A 22,011-nucleotide genomic window follows, 5' to 3' on the forward strand; every position below is an offset into this window, starting at 1 on the left:
TAACACAGACATTGCATCATTTTGAAAAAAAATTACAAGTTATTATAACTGGTTTTCATGTCAAACTGTCTCAGATTAGAATAACCCCAGTAGGGAGTCTCATCGAAAGAAATATCTTAAATGATGTAGGAAGGCCACCCTTAATGAATGCAACTCTTTCTGTTAAGATGTGTGTGTGTGGGAGAGGGAGGTAAATAAAGTATTTTAGAAGGAAGTTCTCTCTCTCTTTTCTCTTGTGCCCTCTCCTATTGCCAAGGAGTTGTTTTGCCCCCATTTTTGCTTCTTCAGCTAATTCCTTCACTGATAGTAAAACTAGAGTTTCCAGCTTTCATCCTGGAAAGGGAACCAGCAGTTTTCCAGGAACCTCACAGATTTGAGGCGCAAGATTAGGACGACTGCAGTATTCTGCCTTGTGGGTTGGATAATTACCTGTCCATTGATTGCACGCTAGAGATAACACCTGTTCCGAGATTACTACTATTGAGGCTCTCAATCTCAAGGACAGAGTACCAGGTTCTCAGGCTCAGGAATGATTTGGCTGTTGTGACTATTTTAAAATTTGTTTGGTAAAATCTGAACAAATAAATAAACAAATACATAAATTAGTATCTTGGGTGTATTTCCAAAATAATGCTAGTAAAATCAAATCATAAATTTTATAATCAAAATAGAAAGCATGTGCCATCTTAGTTTAGGATATAACACAATTATATTCTATGGAAGAGACATGCTTCTTATAAGAAATATAAATCCACCGAAGAAAAAATAAAAATCACCTTTCCAGAGGCTTTTTAAAATATATAGTAGATTGTTTCCATATTTTAAAAGTATAAATTATTAACTTTAATATAAGTGACAAAATAGATAAATAAGATTTTTCTATCTCAGTGTCATTCAAAAATAAGAATATGGAGATATTGGAAGAAATAAATGACATCAATAGACAAAGTGTTTTTACAGTTTTTTATTATTAGATGGTAGAATTTATTTACACTTCAACTAAAATGATAGCATTTAGTAATCTGAAAGTACACCATATTTAATACATGTACAGGTCTTGTAACACATTGCAATTAAATATTTCTTTGATATAGATATATGTTTATTATATATATATGCATCATATATTATTAGGCAAGGATTTTAAGAACTTAATAGGTAAAAAACATAATTGTCAGATGCTGATGTTGTCAAGTTTGTAGATTTCTTTTATCATTGCTTCTCATTTTAAATTTCTACCCCAATTTTCAAATTCCAAATGTGAGACATAAAAACTTCCGTGGAAGATTGTGGTCATCATCATCCAAGCACTGACTGGTGTTATTTCAGTGGCACATTCATTTGCTGGGAAAGAATGTTGTCCTCTTAGTGGATATGGAGAGATATATTAATGTGAGCACACTCCGGTGAACAAGAGTGTACCTCCATCTAATGGGGAATATTCATCAGCTAGAGTGAGTGTGAGTCCAGTCTCCCATATCTACCTGGGTTATGATTAATCTGTTTAATCTGTAGAGAGAAATGTGTTTTTATGCATTTTTTTGTTGCTGGTATCAATGTTGAAGTGATAGACAGCTATTCTGGAGTCAGAATTAGTACACAACAACATATGTCCACCCTTCCCCACGATAAGAAATAGATCATTTCTATATGCTGCAACCCATCATTAAACACAATATCATATGGATATATAGTTATCTAAGTACATTTTCTATACCTAGAAAAAATGATCCAAACTAAACCTGACATAGTTGACATGTTTACATTTTACTTCAACAAGTTACAAAACTCTTCTGGTATCTTTTTACTGATGGTTAATGAAGAAATAAAGGCTTTTTTATTATGAATAGAATATCAAGATATGTTTTTATAAAATATGGTGGAAGAAAGACTGTGAATCATTTTAATATAAAAGTTACTACATTTAAAAAATACTATTGCCTGGTTATTTGAAAAGTATAATAATTTTTTACTGCACACAAGCTGTGTTTTAGAAGCAGTTACACACATTTACCACCAAAATAAGGAATATTACTTCTACTTATAACCAAATGGCAACATCTGACTTTACGTCTTGGAACTCATTGTAGGTAAATGATCGTGACCGTCTCCTAAGATTTGATCGTCTCTGAGGTCTTCCTTCTATCAAATGTAAGTAGATTTCAGACTTCAGAAAGCGTTTGTAACTGTCTTGTTCCATGAGCTGGTAGACTCTGCTTTGTGCTGCATCAAAACTTTGGAGAGTTGGCTGTGTGATGCTCTTAGTAATTACTTCTTTGGTGTGAAAGTCAAGGTTAACCTGCATAAATAGGAACAAGGTATAATTACAGACTATCTAATATAACGTCTTTGAGAACATCTCATAGTCATATAGTGTTGGAAGGGCTACGGTGTGATTGGATATGGGGTTCTTTCTCCTAGGGTCTAGGAGTACAAGAGTACACTTGAGGATTCTTATCTGGCTCTCCTTAAGAAACACCCTTTCTTAGAGCAATATATTCATATAAAGAGTATTGCTTTACAGAGTATGTTATAGCTTCAGTATTAAAGATTTTTCAGAGATTTGTTAATACAAGTATAATAATCAAGGTTTTGTTGGCACTCTGTAGCACTATTAGACAGTGATGGAATCCTTACGAGGTAGGATCTAGCTCAAAGAAGTTAGGTTCTTGAAATCCTGCATTGAGAAGGTACTGGAATTCTGGTATCTGCCTCAGTTCATTTCTATTTCTTCCTATTGCCTGCTCCCCCTCTCTAGTTTTAGGCACTATAAAGTGAGCAAGTTTCTCTGCCACGCATTTCTGCAATTACCTATAAATTTGTCAAAGAGCCCAAATCAACAAAACCACATGTCCTCTGAAATGGGAGCAAAATATTTTCTTTTCTTTTTTCTTTAATTTGAATGATCTTAGGTATTTGTCTAACAAGAAAAGGTAGAATGATAGTAATAATTTGTAGTTGAATATCGAGAGCATTGGTTCCACTCTGGAAGTAGAAATATTGCTTATTAAATACAGTTAGAAACATCAAATTATCTAATATTTAATGACAGCCAATATCTGCTAAACTCATAGTCAACTTATGGACTGTACTCATTTAGTTGTAATCAAAAGAAAGGACAATTGTTCTTCACTCAAAACACTGCCAAAGTAGAGTTACATCATTTGTCCATTAAACATTTTCTTTTGGGCTGTCCTAAGATGACAAAATAACTTCTTTGAACAGGCGGAATTTTACATAGGGTAGATAAAATTATTTTTAAATTATATTTATTATTTTGAGGACATGCATGCTATAGAATAGTGTGACTATCAGAGAACACATTAGGGGAGCTGGTTGTCTTTTTACACAATGTGGGGGCTGGGCATTGAATTCAGGTCTTAAGGCTTGTAGATAAGCACCTTTAACCACCTTTAATGCCGCTAAGAATAATCTTGTAAAGTATCATATGATTTTTAAACAGTGTTCAACATACTTATATTTGTGTGTCTTGTCTTTATCACATTCAGAAATCTTAGGTTTCTAATAAGTTGTTTCTGCTAATGTAGTTAATAAAGATTATAGAAAGAATCAAAATGGTGCAACTTTATTCACTCTTTGTCTAGCTCTGAAGATCGATTTTATAGTTTTTTTATTTTTTTATTTTTTGTTTTTTTGAGACAGGGTTTCTCTGTGGCTTTGGAGCCTGTCCTGGAACTAGCTCTGTAGACCAGGCTGGTCTCGAACTCACAGAGATCAGCCTGCCTCTGCCTCTCAAGTGCTGGGATTAAAGGCATGCGCCACCACCGCCCTGCCTGATGTTATAGTTTTAATCCACTATAATATTATGTCAATAAGTAGAAACCTGCAATTAACCAGTTTAACTTTAACAAAATCTTGAGATCTCTGGTAGAATGAGTGGGGTGAAAACAGAACCCATGAAAGTGTCAAGTAGTTACATGTGTTTTCATTTATCACTGTACCTCTTTTGGAGCATCGTTCTGAATGAATTTCTCATATATTGCTTTGGCTTTTAGGCTGATTTGTTGAGGTTCCTTGCATTTCTTGAAATCTTCACAGGCTACCCAAAATTCAATGTTTTCCTCACTGAATTCAGTTTTAAGAAATCTAGTAAAAGAATCCAGTCCATCTGCCAAAATGAAATAATATTTTGTTACTATAACACATTCATGCTGGAAAGATGCCCTACTTGATATTAAATCATAGGCAAGTACTAACAGTAAAAGTTAGTATCCTTCTAATTCTACACCTGCACCTTTAACCAATATGTGTGGGTGCTTCATATAAAATAATTTTTTGAACAAATGAAGAAGGGTACTGTTTCTATGAAATAAGGCTAAACTACACATAGATCTAAATCCTTAAATCTAGGAGTAAAAGGGATCATCCTACAGCTCAATTTATATCTCTTCTATTCATGACACAGAAGGATTGTTCCATAGACTCCTGAAGTTTTTCTCTTGGATTTCATTCTGCCCACTATCAGACCATGTTTTTTGTGCTGGAGACCCTCAAGTTCTGTTTCCATTGTCTCTACATTTCCAATTTCTACACCGTCTATCTTCTTTTTCCAAGCCTCTGCACCAAATTCATACTGCCTGCCTGTCCTGAGTATGAACAGGCTTAAATTCTCAGGCCTAACATATTCCATGAGACTTCTCACATGCTTTGAAGGAAATAATTCATGATGGAAAGAGAATGAAAATAAAGCATAATTTAGTAATATGTATTTGTGAAAATTTTGAGGAATATAAAATCAAATACTATTTTATGAAGTACATATTTTAAAATTAAAAGAATAAGAGACATATGTAAAGTATCAACTTGACATTTACCATTTAAACATTTAAATACACACTGTTTTTGTCCTTTTGTCTTATATGCCATCAGTGCTTGAGACAGTCAATAAGTTCTAAAAAATTTCCTAGACTCAATATTATGATTGCCTACCTCCTATGTGTCTTTGAATGGATTTTTTTCTTTTACACAATCAAGTTTCTGAATATTTAAAATTAAGAAAATGCTATCTACCTGACAGAGCTAACTAGTGAATTAGATGTACTGACCTTTGCAAAATGCTAAAAAAGTGACTGGTATATGATAACTACTCCATCATGGTGGTGGTGGCGGTGGTAATGATGAGGATGGTAATATTTGTGGATATTATCGATAATTTATGTTTAACCATGTAAAGCTTTTATAGATAAAATGTATCAACCTACAAATTCTACTGTAAGACATTCTGACTTTAAGCTTTTGTTTTTTTCAACTGCTTTGGCAAACTTTTCTTTTTCTGGTTATGAGAATTTTTTTTAAATTGAGATTATTGGCTGAAATGGGAGGATCTAATGGAAAGACATTATTGTTGAAGAAAACAACTACACAACATACTAAAGAGGGAAAAGATGAGTCAGCGTCTACATAGTACCTTTACCTCTATTAGCTAGTGTTCTTGGTACCAGGAGGTATGCGCCACATGATACTGTTACAGGATATATGATCACAATGTGAACCCTAAGTTTGTATTAATTAAACAAAACCTTGGGTCAAGAGGTGGAGCCAATGACTAGCTGACAAGAAGTATTCATAGAGAGAAGGAGTCTGAAAAATGGACAGAAAAATGCACAGGAAGTAGTAGGGAGGGACTTTTGAGTGTGTGTTGTCGGCTAAAAAGGAAAGTCAGCTGGCTGCTTTTCACCCTCTCAGAGCTAGAAAGTTTTCACCCCTGTATCTGACTTGTAAGTCTTTATTGGTAAAATAAAACAATTAGAGACCTAATTAAAAACTATATTTTGCTGCAGAGACAGTTCTTTCAGGACTTGCACCTGAGCAGCGGGGCTGTGATTGCAGAGCCACAGTTAGTAGCTGAAATAGCAGGAGATTCAGGTGTAGCTGCTTTGCTAATGATAAAACAGAATACTACCAAAGGAGAAATGCAAACACAAAGCCAGCCACAAAACTCTTTGATCTACAACGATGTTCTGCCTGCAAGATATGCTAGTACAATGATGACACAAAGCTTGTAAGAGAAATCAATCAATAATTGATTTGACTTAAAATTTGACTACGATATGGAAACAATACTCAACACTGCTCGAGTGACCAAGAACCTGAGACTAGAGAGCCCAGATATCTAGAGTAAAAAAAAAAATACTACTGTCTATAAATGAGGAATGTAGCAATAAAACAACTCATAATGACATTTTGCCATACCCCTACATCAGCGCCTTGCTCAGCCATCGTCAGAGAAGCATCATCCCGCAGCAGATGAGAACAAATAGAGAGACCCACAGCAGACATGCCAAGAGTGAGGGATCTTATAACACTCAGTCCTAAATGGGATGTCTCCCTCAATTCCTCCACTCAGGGATAAGGGAATTTGGTGGAAAAGGATGTGGAAAGGTACAAGAGCCAGAGGGACTGGAAGACACCAAGGAAACAAGGCCCTCTAAATCAACAGGATTGATGCAATATGAACTCACAGAGACCAAGGCAGCATGCATGGGACTATATAGGTCTACACTGGAGAGGGTCCAGAGCTAAAAGACGAATTGGAGACATGCCTCTATCCCTAGCACAGAAGCCATCTCCAATTGATAACCACTTGCAGAAGGATATTTAGTTGCTCCAAGGATGCCTTACAGTGGAACCAAAACACTCTTAAGGGTGAGTTTCATACCCAGCAAAAGACAGACAACAGAAAACAACTTCTATGACGTCATTGGAAGTTTCTTGTTTCATAATGTGTCAGGGCCTCTTCTTTTTCCTTTTAAATATTATCTTTTGGTTTTATTTTTTTCTCCCTTTTTAAATTCTCTTTTAATTTTTTTTTTTAAATTTCAGGTCCTTTCTGTTTATATAATGGCTTCTGGTTTTGCGGTTTTATAGGATTCCTGTGTGGTAAAACAAGTAAGATTTTGCATCTAATCCGTTTCTTGTGCTTTTTTTCTTGGGATATTTTTGCCTGTTTTCTATTTTTATCTAATTCCTATGTGTTTGTTTTAGTTTTTTCTTATTATATTTTATTTTATTATTATCCTTTAGAAGTCTGTTTCTAATGAAAGAAAGAAAGGGCATGGATATAGGGTTATTTTTGAAGAGTAGATGGAGAGAAAGCATAATCAGGATATATTAGTTGAGAAAAAAATCTATATTTGGTAAAAAGAAAAAATATGTAATCAGTATTTTTATGCATTTTAGGGCAAAAGTAAAAAAATCTATTACAGAATTGTAATTAGTAAGACAATTCAGTCTACATTATCCTGTATGATTCTTTTTATCTTTCTGTCTTCCTTCTGTCCTCAGTTATCACCTCATTTTATCTTTTCTTTTCCTTTTAGGCAGTAGGATTTGCTGAATGACATGGAGACAGGAGGATCATAAGTTAGACTTCACAGAAGGTTTTTAATTATGTGAAAAGTTACATGTACTATATGTTGGTAATTTGTCTTTTAAACATAGGTTTTCATTTGTAATCAGTCAAAAAATTTGAAACTGCTTGCTTGTGTTGGAGTTGTATTGTAGAAAAAGCATTGAGAGAAGGGAAATATACTTCATGTGGACTTTAGATAAATTTCCTTAGAGGAAATGATTTTTGAGTTGGAATGAAAGTATTTTTACAAACTTTCTTTGGATTTTGTCTCACTTTCTAGTTATAAAATGGTATAACTATGTTCAAAGCAGCATTGTTTGTCATAGCCAGAGCCTGGAAACAACCCAAATGCCCCTCAACCAAAGAATGAATAAGGAAAATGTGGTACATTTACACAATGGAGTACTACATAGCAGAAAAAATAATGACATCTTGAAATTTACAGGCAAATGGATTGAGCTAGAAAACATCATATTGAATGAGGTAACCCAGACCAGAAAGACAATTATCAGATTCACTCATGCATTACTAGTTTTTAAACATAAAGCAGAGAAAACCAGCCTAAAAATCACAATTCCAGAGAACATAGACAACAATAAGGACTCTAAGAGAGACATCCATGAATCTAGTCTACATGGGAAGTAGAAAAAGACAAGATCTCCTGAGTAAATTGAGAGAATAGGGACCATGGCAGAGATTTGAAAGGGAGGGGAGAAGAAGAGAGGGGAGCAGAGAAAAATGTATAGCTCAATAAAGTCAATACAAAAAAAAATCTATTTTTTCCTGTTGCCACAAGTAAGTTGTTACATAGGGAGAATTTGTTAGCCATATTCGAACATTTAGACAGATGTATAATACTGAAACAACTCTTCCTTTAAAATATTTCTTTTCAAATTCAAAGACTCTTTTTCTCTTCTTTTTTACACACATGCTCAAACTCACACATACTGTGGTGGTTTGAATAAAAATGTATCGTATAGGCACATAGCAAGTGGCACTACTAGGAGATGTGGTCTTGTTGGAGTAGGTGTGGCTTTGTTAGGGAAGAGTGTCACTAGAGACAGGCTTTGAGGTTTCAGATGTTCAAGGCCTGCTTAGTGTGGCATTCTCTTTCTGTTGCCGGCCTATACAGCTATAGAACTATCCTTCTAAAGGTGCCATGTCTGCCTGCATGCCACCATGTTTCCTACCATAACAATAATGGACTAAACCTCTGAAACTGTAAGCCAGTTCCATTTAAATATTTTTTTATAGGAGTTGCCATGGTCATGGTGTCTCTTCACATCAATAGAAACCGAAACAGTCATGGTTTGAATAAAATGACCCCCATCATTCATAGGGAATGGCACCAAGTAGAGATGTGGCTTTCTTGTTGTAAGTGTATCAATAAGGGGTGGTCTTTGAGGTCTCAGAAGCTCATGCCTGTCCATTGTGGCATTGTCACTTCCTGCTGCCTGCAGAACCAGATGTATAACTCTCAGCTACCTCTTCAGCACTGTGTTTGTCTACACACCATTTGCTTCCTAACATTATGATAATGAACTAAACCTCTGAACTGTAAGCCAGTCCCAATTAAGTGTTTTTCTTATAAGAGTTGCAATGGTCATGATGTCTCTTCACAGCAATAGTTGTGGCAGAGTTTCCTGCTGGCCTGGCACCAAAGAGTTGACAAAAAGCACCAATAACAGTACTGCCAAACTTGGCCTAGTTCTGGAGTTAGCACCCAGTTCTTATCCATCCTTTATGTTACAAATACCTTTGTTGTCCTATGTGAACCTTGTCTGAGAATTTCCCATGGATACAAAGCCTATGCAAAACTTGATTAGAGCGCAACCCGGAAAGCTATGGTACCTCCTGAATCAAATATTTGCACTTGGTATAGTATTTAGGTTGTTATGAGCATATGGGATATACTGGCTAAAGTGTAAATATTGGAAAACATAGAATTGCCCTGGGCTATGGAAAAAGGTTTCAGTCCAACAGGGGTGGGATCCTTGCAGCCATAAAGGTTAAGTTCATTCTCAAAGTGTCTCTAAGTCTTCAGTCACAAACCCATGTGAACCCTTACACACTTCAACATCACGCACACGCACACACACACACACAAACTATGCATATAGTCCTCAAAATACAAATGTATCAAGCTAAATCTTCACGCTGACACTTGTACTTATATTTTCAGGACTGACCTTTGATATTAGATAATTAGGGGCACATGGGAGGGTTTTGAGGAAGTATGGAAAGGGAAAGAGAAATGATGTAATTGTAATCGCCTCAAATGAAAAATTATTTGTAAGACATAATTCACTTTAATAAGGTTTTAAAACATCTTATCTCCATCTCCAGTGTCTTATCCATTCTCCGATTCTGTCTCTCATGTTTTAAATTTCTCTGTTCTCCAACAAGCCTCAACTTAAGAATTCAGAACGTTGTGTTCTATTTTCTCTTCAGTGCTGCCTGCTCCTTCTTTCTTAGCTTCTTCCTATGTGTCAACATTTTTTTCCCTGAAACTTCTCTTTCTTGCTGTACTTTTTATATGTTTTTTGAACTTGAAGGAGAGAAAAAACTTCAGAAACAATGAAACTTCTCTGAACTAAAAGATTTATTGGGGGGGTGTTCAGACAGGGTTTCTCTTATCTAACTGTGTATAATAGCGGGGCTTTGTTCTACTAACACATTGCAGAGTGAAGATAAATAGTAACACATGAGATAAATTTTATCTCTATCAATATTATATTTAGATGGACTAAACAGAACCACTGTATACAAATCAAGAAAATGAAGATAAGAGATATATACAAGGAAGATGTTAAGCCGAGGAAAGTTGAATGAAATACCATTATTGTCAATTAAAATGACTTCAAAATCAAGAATATTTCCATCTCATAATAATATATTATTAAATGCTCAGTCATCACAAATATAAAAATATACACATATATATATTTTTAATTATGAATAAGTAGACAATGATAATAGACTAAACTTACACATATAAATTGTTCACTAAATCAAAATAACTGACAGTTACAGAGCAACCTACCAAACACATTCCAAGTGTGTAAGGAAGATTAATCTGAACTATAGGATGACTATAATAGTTTTCAAAAGGTTTATATTTAAGGACTGGTTAGCTTAGTGATAGAGCTCTGCTTGCCATATACAAACAAGTTTATGGGCTTGATCTCGAGTTACATAAAAATTCTATTATCCAGAGATATGTAACCTGACATAAACAAAGGAACCCTGAATGTGTGACTTCAGGGTGTGATGTGAGGTGGGAAGAGTAACCAGGTAGATCAAGCTTGTCAAGAGTCCTTAAAGGTGGAAGAGACAGGAGAAAGAATAGATTGTATCTCTATTTTTTGCCTTTAAACCTGGAGGATGGAAGGTAAAATCTAAGAAATGTCCTGAATTCTCAAAGGTGAGATTTTCCTTTGTTTTGGGGAAAAGAACAAATATCTTAGTGACCCAGATGAGTGATAAAGAGATTTTTCCCTTAGATCCTCCACCAAGAACGAGTGCCTGATGACACTTTGATCTTATTGTCATGGCACCTACACTAGACTTCTCGACTACACAACTCTTAGATTGGATTTGGGATTAAGTTGCCACTGGTTTGGAAAGTTGGTATAGCAACTATAGGAAATAAATCCCCAGACTACATTCTGTGTATACACATTTATTTCTCCAACACACAGAATTCATCTGTATTGTCATGATGCATTATGTGATTAGATTTTATGTTGTAATTATTCTTTTTAATATGTTAGAATTATAAGGAGTCAGTAGTCAGAAAATGGCTGGGAAAACCGAAATATCACTAAGCATCAGAACAATGAAAGGCTGCCCCCACTCAAGACAAAAATGTTACATTGCCTCTGTACTTCTTGCAGTGGGATTTCTCTGGTCAAGCAAGGTTCTGCTTTTCTGTAACACAAGGACCCGGAAGAACAAATGTTGGTAATTACATGTTAGTGAGGAGAGTATGGAGGAAATGAAAGGCCAGACGAAAATACCTTGAGGAGACAACTTGAAACTCCTAGCAAGTTGTAGAAGGCACATGCAGTCCTTACATGCTGTGAGACTTTTCAGCTCAAAAACAACATCCATTTGCTGACTGAATGCTCAGCATTTGCTGAATGAGTCAGCGAATAGACTGCAGAGAAGCAGTCATGAGGGTCAAGTGAGTGATATTTAGTTGCTCCTTTCGCTTTGTTAGCTCAGTCAGTGTATTATTTACAGGCTTATTTTTCATACTGAGCGATGTGCTTTTTCTCGGAATGTTCAAGGGAAAAATAAATGGACAAGATTTTTATGAACAGTATATGATGTCCAAATATGGGAAAATATACAAGTTTCCATAGCAAAACTAATTGATCTCTGGCCTTAATACTTTAAATTCTTAACAGCTATCAGAATGAACTAACAGAACTAGCAATCACAGGTCCCACTTTTACACAGTTGATTAGCCAGTTGGGCCTCCTGGCATGATTTTCCTCAGTGTGTTCTTGCTTGAATACTTCCCTTGGCTGAATCACAGTCTTTGGACTTCTATGTAAAAGTTTGTGTCACTACCACTGTCCACGGGGTTCTTCCTCTAATTAGTAAATACCCAACTGCAACACTCTTTTAGTATTTCATATGACAGAGGAAAGCAAGATGATAACTTTAGAAATAAGTGACACAAGCATTGTTTGGCTACTGGTTGCTAACAGAGGAAAACTTCCTCCTTTTCTGTCTGTATGCCTAAAACCGTAGATTCACAGTCTAGTCTCCTGTTCTACTTCGTTGTCCTTGCTTAGTCTCCATATTCTGCTATAATGAACTAGAAAGAAAATAAGAACTGAAAGGAAAGGACACTATAACTGTGAAGTTAAAGCTGATTTTGAAAGTGAAGCATGTTTCTCCAGTGAAAGAAGAATCACTAGGAAAGAAGCTGAGAATCAGATGGTTAGAAATGAGGTCAAGGCCTTTACCTCAGCTCTAATCAGGGTTAAAATATAACCAACCAACCAATCAGTCAACCAACCAATGAAGGAAAAGGCATCCTCTGGGCCTAGTTACGAATATTTGGCTCTATGGAAAGAAGCTGGGCTTATTTATTTTTACCCCATACTTACTTCCTTTTTTCAAATTTTGAAAATATTGTGATGTTTCTTCCAAATATATTTCCATTTTTCTTAAACTTGATTCTTAAAGTAATTTATCATTCTCATTTGTCTCTAATATGTACTGTCAGAGCATCTAGGATCCTGGTATTTTCTGAATTAATTCTTATTTCTTACTGAAGTTCAATATGGTGATATACTTAACTAAAAAGTTTTGATAAAATCAATTTCTATAGGAGCTTTTCAAATATATGTTAGAAAATAATTGGAGTCAAGACTAAAAATGATTTTGAGAACATTTCCAGATAATTTAATTATAAAAACTACAGAATAATCATATGGAAATGTATCCTTGGTAGTTATTAAAAATATATCACTGGGGATTATTCTGTTTATGTCACATTCTCCTGTCTATTCTCTTGTGTAATAGAAGGATTTTTGTTTCTTGTCTTCCTCACTTATTCTTTTCTTATTATTTGAATACAAATGGAAGGAAAGCAAGTTACAAATTGAGTGCCCATCATATTGTACCAATAAAATTTTTTTATTCCAGTCATATCTAGTTTAGAAATGAAAACTCAATGTTTGGTTCATTTGGTTTTTGAGTAGTTGCACTGACCTCAGTAAATGGTTAACACATTGTTTTTCAAATTATATTTTTATTCGGTTGTCATGTGGAAACAGACTGAACACTTGAAGCACTGATGATATCAGCGAATGAGTAATTGTTTTCACTTCAGAACATAGCCATTACTTTTCATATTAATAGTTTTTGTTTACAGCAGCGTATTTGTAAAAATACCTAAAACAAATTGTCACTGATCATATATCTAAAGCTTTTATTAAATGGAAAATAATCTTTAGTCCATTTTAATTGAGAATCACCTAGTATGAAGTCTGTGTTAGGAACTCAAATGCAGTAATATTAATATTATAGCAAATATTAATTATAGCAAAAGTTCTGAGTATTTGCAGAGGACTTGTATCACTATTATATTCCTTTGGTTATTATGATATTATTTACTTTTCATAAAAATCATACATGATTAAACCCAACATGTTTATAGATGAAGTGCATGTCAGATACCTAATTTGCTCAGAAAGAAGATCACATGGGAGATTGAATTCAAGTTAATTTTATATAATAAGTGGCCATGAAGACAATGAAAGGCTACTAGTTGATTAATATGGAAATTAGCTGATAGGACAGACATGTGTACCAAGGATAAAGAAAGAATAATTGAAGAGTCATTAGTTCTATTTGGAATAGTAGGAGAATCAGCTTGCATTTCTTTTAGCATAAGTGGTCTAGAAAAAGTGTTATTTCACTTATAGTACTTCACTGGATGACAAGGAAGGCAGTTTGCTTAATCTGTTGTTCTCTGTTACAATACACAAAAGCTTTTGGTCCTGTTGACTAGTCTTGGGTTGATATAAATATTAAAAATTAAGCAAGAATAATATCAAGGAAAGTTCTTGCTGGGTGTGCTATGAGATCTCATTACATGGTCACTTAAGTGAATGACTTTTGGTGATATAATCGTACATCAGTGACAATAAAGTAAAGAAAACACACATTTGTTTTAAATTTAAAGAAATTTTGTTTAAAAATTTTAAGCAAACAAAGTCAGAAAGTTTGAACATCCTGTTCCTCTTACTCTGGATGGCAGTGATAGGTTAGACCACAAAGAAAAAACTTCCTCAGAGGCAGCAAAACTCCAAGCAGGCAGAAGCTGTGAGTGTAACTGCCACAAGAACTTGATGGAACCTGGGACCAGAATTCACACTGGAAGATGCTTGCCCCATGTGTCATACAAATATGAAATACTTATAATTTGAGGTTTCTAAATTGAACATCTTGCATCTGTTGCAGTGTTGTTCAGATGCCAAGAAACCAAAGGAAACAAATCAAGAAACTCTAAATCTGGAAGCTTAGGTACAGTATAAAATCTTAAGTATCATTTTGAATTATTTCTCCTTTAAGATTTGATTTCGTAGGTCTGAGATGCCATAGTGTACATGGTTCCCTTTGTAATAATGATTTAAGCATGTGTCCCAAATTTAATATAGACTTTTAAAATTTCTAACCTTTATCTATATTATAAAGCTGTTGACATGGATTATTTTGGGTCAGAAACTTAACTTTTTGGGACATTAAAACCCCTTATTGTATAGAAAACTGGTATATAAATAGAATTTAAAGAATAACTTCAAAAGCCACAAAATGGAAAATATAAGGAGAAATACTCATTTCTTTTTCCAAAAGTTAAGCATAGGTTTCCTTGTGGCTCATACTCAAATTTGCAACTAATATTTTAGACAGTTTAATCAATTTACATCTTTAAATCCAAGGAATAATGACTGTTGTTCTATTCTTACCCTTATATATTACAAGTGATCTTCAGCAAAAATATTTTAGAGCCATAATTAAAGGTATAAAAGCCTCTAATGAACTAATCTTAATGAAAATATTTTGAATATTTGCAATGACTAGGAGAGGACAATCAAAATGAGCAGTGAAATATTTCCTAATTGATAGAGACTCCTCTTGCAGAAGGTGCTATTCTCTTCCAAATCCCTCTGTGACAGTTTGCAACTTGTCTATCTATGCGCCAGAGTCACTTAATATTCCAGGTCTGAGCCTCGGAAACACTGAAAAACTGCTGATAAGGTTTTATGTCAACTAAGGAGTCGCTAATAGTAACCTGTTACTCTCTGTACGTCTTTTCTTGCACTTCCCATGTAAAACAGGAACATTATCTTCCACTTAATGGAGAGAAAACCAAGATATTGTTGACTCATCCTTCTTTAAACCTCCTCACTCTAAAGTAGATGCACACAATCAATATCTTAGCAAGATCATTGAATTTTTTTCCAACTTGGTTTTTACTCAGTATACAGGAGTTTATTTGAAAAGTCCTTGTAGGTATTCCATTGGCCTTCAGAGGAGGTTTGCAGCATAAAAGTTCCCCAAAGTTTGGCCTCAAATTGATTTTGTATTATGACAAAATACTTTCTTTCTCTCTTTGAATGTGTGTGTGTGTGTGTGTATACGTATATGTGTGTGTCTGTATAATATACACAGCATTTCACTTGTATTATATCACATACAATATTTATTTTCATGGTGATAAGTCTCACTTCTATAAAGGTGGTCAATGTAATTTGAAATTAATGATTATGAATGACAGACTACACTATGATATTATTTTTTGATTCATGAGTACATTTTGTTTTATTAAACAGAATTTGTAAATTAATAAATGCATAAATTTTAATTACAGTTTTTTTTAGGATTCATTTTCAACTACATGCAAATTTTCGATAAATAAAGATTTAAAATAAAAGTAACTGAAAATTGTCATAGAAATACATAAGAAACAAAAGTTGGATTCTGTTGTATTAAAATTACCATGTATCACTGAACTCATGGAATTAAATATTCATTTTAGAAAGATTTGTTTTTATGGAAGATTTTGACGCTCACACATTGTTTTCATATTATCTTCATTTAATTTTTTCTACCACTAATACCTTATACGCTTAATAACATTAATGAATCCATTTAATTTATTAAAAAAGTTTTTGGCATATACACATTTCATTGGATTTAACTTTCTATGTATTTCAAATTAATTTAAAAATTAAACTATGAGTAAGAAAATCATCGAAGTTGGGCTGTATAGTTAGCTGAGCATTTTAGAAAACTGGCAGCTCTTGCAGAAAACCCAGGTTTAGTTCAGTTCTGAGTACCTGCATGGGGGCTCACAATCATCTTTAAATCCAGTCTCAGGGAATGGAAGCCCTGTTCTTATACATGTGGTGTATATTTGTGCACAGCAAAACTATCATATGCATAAATAATAAAATAAATAAATATAAATAAATCTTAAACTGGTAATTATCCAAACATCTTTTATCTTTCTTTTTTTGGAATATAGGGAAACCCAGAGACTCTTCTATTTTACTCTACTGGGTACTGTTTGTCATTTTTTTTTTTAAAAAAAACTCTCCTGATTTTAAGGTACATACTGCAATAAAACACTTTTCTGATTCCCTGAATTAGTCAAACAATGGAAGTCTCAAACCTAGACCACCCAACTCTTGGAATATCTCTTTCATTTTGTATGGCTAGTGAATTTCCATGGCTCCTCTGGAGCTAGAGTCAACACTACTTATTCTGCAGTTCTATTGATAAAGCTACTACTTCCAGTGAGTCTTTGCTGTTTTTTACAAGAGCTCATTTTATGAAACAATGCAACCAGATTTATAGTGCACCTCATTTGATATGTAACTTAAATTCCTTGTTTGACTAAATTTAATGTTTCATTACCTTTATACAGATAATGGCATACTGAACTTGAGTAACCATCCCATATAATCCCAGGGAATTTATATATAATTTAATGAATTAGGGTCCTTTTAGAAATGTCTGTATATGTGTGCATGTATTTTTAAAATAGGATCACTTTTCAACTATTCATCTAATTTTATTTTACACCCACAGTGCCAAATTACTAGAAATAGACTGAGTTTAATATTGTAGTCCAGAGTGTTTTAGGCAATTATTTAAATTTCATAATTTAGTGTTACAATTATCATTGCAATGAAAAATAATTGAACCAATAAAGTAATACTGGTAACATAATTTGTGAATTTATTCAACTATTTAGTACTTTGGCCATAAGATGTGATTTTAATATGCAAGTAGGTGAGGGATGACTGTTTAAATTCACATTGCTTTCTCTTAACTTGTGAATAGTTTACAGTTTGTTAATATTTCCACCTCTTGGGAAAAATAGTGTCAAATTCAATTTAACCCCTTTGCTTTTCAGTACTAGTAAATTGAAATTACAGAATGTGAGGTAGGACTTATCCATGTCCTAATATTTCTTCACTTTGGATGTCAAGGGCATGATAAGTTAATTGGAGTGATAAATCCAGATCAAACTCCAGTTCCAATTGAAATTCCAACTCCTTTTCTCTTTGTTGTCTAGTTTATAACTTACTGGAAAGAGAAAAAGATTATTTTAATGTGATAATTATTACAATTCATCATTGCAGAAGTCATTTGTATTTGTGTAGATGCCACTATTTGTTAGCTTCTTATTTGTCATTTGAATCTGTTGCTTGGGAAATAAAAAATTCTTGGTTTACAGCTGTGGGAACTGAAACCCGACATGATTAAAGAGCGTAACTAAGATTATACAGACATTTCTGTTACAGAAACTTCTCACATCTCAGGAGGGCTCCTTTATAACTTTTTAAGAATGAATTTAGTTTTAATATGTAGACACTTGATATTTTTTAGAGTTCATGTTCCTGTGAGGCCCTACAAATGAAACCATATATCTTTATTTCTAACAAACCATCACTCAGTTTTAAAGAAGAATCCTCTTTTAAACATTATATTTATTAATTGAGACTGATAAGAAGAATGTACAAAATGTTAACTGAAAGAAAATTTTAAAAAGTAAATTCTTTTTAAGTTGCAATTAAGAAGGAACTTGTATCGATCTGAAGTAAAATATTTATAACAAAATAGTTAAGCTGACCTTACAGGCAATGTTTAATGTATACAGTTTACTTAGGTATGCATCAACAGGTGAATTCATAGGAATGTGTGGTATGCCTTCATATTCAGAATATTGGACATCTCCACAAACAGTATGTAGTTTTCTAATATGTGGCAATAGGAGTAAATGAAAATACGTCATACTGAATAATTCGGTTATAAAGACAGAGGCTCCATGTGGAATATAAAGAAGTTCATCTCATAGAAGTAGAAGATAGAGTTATGGTCAGCACACACTAATAGAAATTGAAAGTAGAATATAGAGTGTAAAAAGACTAAAGGGGGTAAAAGGAAGTAGAAGATACAGACAGCTTAGGAATTGAGTGTAAATTTACGTATGTTGGAAGAGAATTGACTTGCATGTTCTGTACATATAGTGGAGTGATGATGAACAATAACTTATTGTAGTTATCAAAGTATTAGGAGAAATTATTTTAATTGTTTGAATCAGAGTATCAGAGCCCAGACTGACTTCGAACCTATTATGCAAATGAGGCTAGTCATAAATCTGCTCCTCCTGTTCCCAACTCCGTAGTACTGGGATTATAGGATGTGACCCAGTGTTTGGCACAGAAGAAATCATATTAAATGTGCCCAATAAGCAATGAAAATATTTAGCATTATGCATATGTTAGTAACTGAGGAAACACAAAGGCAATTGCTTCTTCCTAGTGCTGAAAGGAGCATAGTTCCTAGTGTTCCTCTCCAAGTTTCCCTGGTCATGAGAATCATTTTTAGAGCACACACCTGAGGATGGAAAGCCTGCAGGGTCTGTCACACTCAAGGGTAAAGTGCTTTCCTGTCCTGTTCTTGGAATAGTCTGGGGAAGGAGCATAAAAGTGAGGTGTTTCAAAGAACAAACTACTATGCTGTAAGTGGAGAGCACAAAGAGAAGCTGTGACCGAGGATGCCGGTGTGTCTAATTAAGTAAGTAAAAACTTTTAAATAAAGAAAATAAATGTATTTTTCTACTAAGTAATAAGTGCCAGTTTTTGAATTTCAAACTTGAGAAAATTGATGAACTGAGTTCAGAAAAGTTTGCAAGCCTCGTACTGGGAGTTATAATCCCAACTGCCTGACCCTGATCCAAATTTAAGGTTGAAGAATCAAGCCTGTTAAACTTTGGCCTCTTCTCCTAAATAGCACACAATGCTCAGCATTAACAAACACCTGATTCTTAACCTCTCTATAAGATTCTGCTTTAAAAATACATCTACATATATGCATATAACAAAAATTAGTGAAAAAAGTTAGGTCATGAAATTGAAAAAGAGCAATGAAGACTACATGGGAGTTTATGTAAAGAGGCAAGGGAAGGGGAAATACTGTAATTATAATATCAAAAAATAAAAGAAATAATTTTTAAAAATGGATCTGTTTTAGAACTACATAAAGGGTTTTATAACAGTTTTCTTAACAAGCTGTCTTCATGAGAGTTCTCTAAATGTCTATCAAAGAAACCACTTCAAGTGTTTGATTATTAAGAACAAAATAATGTGGTTACTGTATTTAGTATACTTGTAATAAAACTAATTCTCTTTCAAATATAGGAGATTTAAAATAAAAATTTAAAATTTAAATGTTATAGTTATTAACTAGAGAATAAAGAAATAATTAAGATTTCACCAATAGTAAGTACTTCTGAATAAGAAAATTAAAAATATTTTTTCCTTTAGATGTCTACTCTTTTTTTAAGTTATTTCCTTTGACTAGAACACAGATTACTGCAAATTCCTTACTGCTATATAAACACCTGATACTGTTTTGCCTTTCATAACTGCAGGCATCTATTTTTAATATTTTATTAAGAAATGAGGGCTAGATAAAAAATATCACTAACCTCTATGAGAAAGCAGTTTGTCAAATGATTCAGCCCATTTCTCTGCTTCTTGAGGGGAGACTCTGCAGAAAACAGAAAGTTTGTTGATGGAGTGAGCAGCATGTTTACTTCTGAGTCTCTCTGCAGGGACTCTGAAGCCTAGCTTTCCACTGATACCTTCGAAGCGCTCTCCTGCTTTGATAAGCCAAGTCAAACTGACAGTAAGATCTTCAACATGAGTCCGTTTTTTTTGAACTTCCCCATTGAACAATGAAATATTGCATGTTTACTCAAAGTGTCACAATTGTAGTTTTTAAGTAAAAGTAGTCATGTATTAAAGTAAAAGTACAAAAAAATAAGAGAAATCAGTTTGAGAGAGAAAGTGAGACAGAGAGAGAGCACATTTTAAAATCAAATTTTAAAAAATTTAGCAAATAAGAAAGCATAAACAGTGTTTTTCAAAGTCCTTTCTTTAAAAAATATGCAATTTCCTTCTATCTGTAACCACAAGGTGCTCAGTTTTGTTCATTTGTTTGTGTCTTTTTTTTGAAAATGTATTTCAAGGGGATAAGATAAAAGCTGTTTTTGACATGATTGGAGATGCTAATAAAGCAAAACGTGAAATATTTTTTCTCTTTAACTAGACATATTCAAATTTTGAATAAAAGTAAGCTAACATATAAGACAAACTTTTCATTTTAGTTAAAGAAATGCTTAACCAAACTATAAAATTTCCTGTATTCGGTATTCTTTGCTATCATACATAAGGTAGTTTCTTGAAAACGTCTGAGGAAAGAGATAAATAACCTTTCCTGGTGACAATTTTACAGTATTAAAACAAATTAGTATTTATCAATTTATGGGCTATAAAGTATATCATTTAAAATGGACAGGTCTATTAATTATGAGAGAATACTTTTAAAAGTTCTTGTAAATATTTGGTTTGGGTTATGAAAGTGGTTGAACCCTAGGACTATTCTTTGTTTGGGGAACTAAAATGTTGAACTATGTTCACTTTACAATAGATTTTTAATAGCGTATTTATTTTTATTTCCTTTTCTCTAATAATTAATTATAGAACCAGAACACTATGCTCACAATGAAGTGATGGTTCCCACCTTGTTTCTTTGGCCAAGAAGGCAGATCTGCTGGTCTGAGTCTCCCCATGGAAATCAGGCCTCTGCAGGAGAAGACTTAATCTGTTCCTTTTCTCTTTAGCTCTGTAAAAGCAATAACACATTCAGGGTAATTCTGATGTCATAGAAATCCTATTAACCTATCCAATAAATTTGGAATTGATACACATTCACACCCATTCAGAAATACACCTTCTTTGACTTATCAGGTTTACTTCAACAGTAAAAAGAGGATTTAGCATAGAGTGTACCACGTATAATCTTTTTTACTTCAACAGACTATTATTTGAGAGTCTGTTCCATTATTTATTATTTTAACGCTTTGCTGTGACTAAAATTATCAACCTCTTAAAAATGAAGCAAAATTAAACTAAACATTTTTTATTCCCAAAATGTAAAAAAATAAATAAATAAAGTTTCTCCCCTCATTTGCAGCACTACAATCAGTATATTTTCAACAAAGTATTTAAAAAGTCAGAGCTAACAAAGTTATTCAATCATGCTTTTTAAAGTACAAAGCTGACTTAAACATCTCTAATTTTACCTGATTTTGGACTCGTTTCTTGCTTCTTCTTTTCCTGACCCATGCATTAGTTTGAAAAAGGTTTTCTCTTTTGATTCACACATATTTAATTGAGAAAAGAAAACTAGTGACATTTCCATATTCTGTTCTGATGAACAAGAGATGTCAGGTTCACTCAATCTGTATCTCTTCCAAGGAAGAATGCTATTTCATAGTTATACATGGTGGATAAAAGCCTTCACACGGGGCTTGCAGAGGAATAAGACCAGGCAAGACCGAGAGCTGTGTTTCTGCTTTTGCAATGTAGAAATGAGGAACTCATGATTGGTTCTGTCCTGAGTTGTTGAAGGAAATGATACCACACATTCTCAAAACCACTTTTGGCCCTTAAGATAAGAACCGGTGTTACCATAGCGCAGCTTCCCTTTCAAGCTTGCAGGAAGAAGCTTCAGCGAATGTCAGTGGCGTTGTCATC

At 33.7% G+C, this 22,011-nt stretch overlaps 1 protein-coding gene across 1 annotated transcript; it reads right to left on the reverse strand.

The window, feature by feature from the left end:
* Window positions 1-1,013: 1,013 nt before the first annotated feature.
* On the reverse strand, window positions 1,014-21,681 carry Rgs18 (regulator of G protein signaling 18). The gene is made up of 5 exons (XM_005348471.3): window positions 21,558-21,681; window positions 20,996-21,097; window positions 19,899-19,960; window positions 3,963-4,129; window positions 1,014-2,299 (listed from the first exon to the last, which is right to left on the reverse strand). Exons 1-5 carry the CDS (start codon window positions 21,674-21,676, stop codon window positions 2,042-2,044), a joined length of 708 nt encoding a protein of 235 aa, XP_005348528.1. The 5' UTR covers window positions 21,677-21,681; the 3' UTR covers window positions 1,014-2,041.
* Window positions 21,682-22,011: the final 330 nt, after the last annotated feature.

Source organism: Microtus ochrogaster, chromosome 6 (assembly GCF_000317375.1).
Source record: "Microtus ochrogaster isolate Prairie Vole_2 chromosome 6, MicOch1.0, whole genome shotgun sequence".
In the NCBI taxonomy this organism is placed as follows: domain Eukaryota; kingdom Metazoa; phylum Chordata; class Mammalia; order Rodentia; family Cricetidae; genus Microtus; species Microtus ochrogaster.

Coding starts and splice junctions, on each gene's coding strand:
- Rgs18 (XM_005348471.3), bottom strand. CDS start 21,676: ATGGAAATGTCACTAGTTTTCTTTTCTCAATTAAATATGTGTGAATCA. Junction 21,098..21,557: donor AGAAACGAGTCCAAAATCAG/GTAAAATTAGAG, acceptor TTGCTTTTACAG/AGCTAAAGAGAAAAGGAACA. Junction 2,300..3,962: donor AGAACGATGCTCCAAAAGAG/GTACAGTGATAA, acceptor CTATTTATGCAG/GTTAACCTTGACTTTCACAC.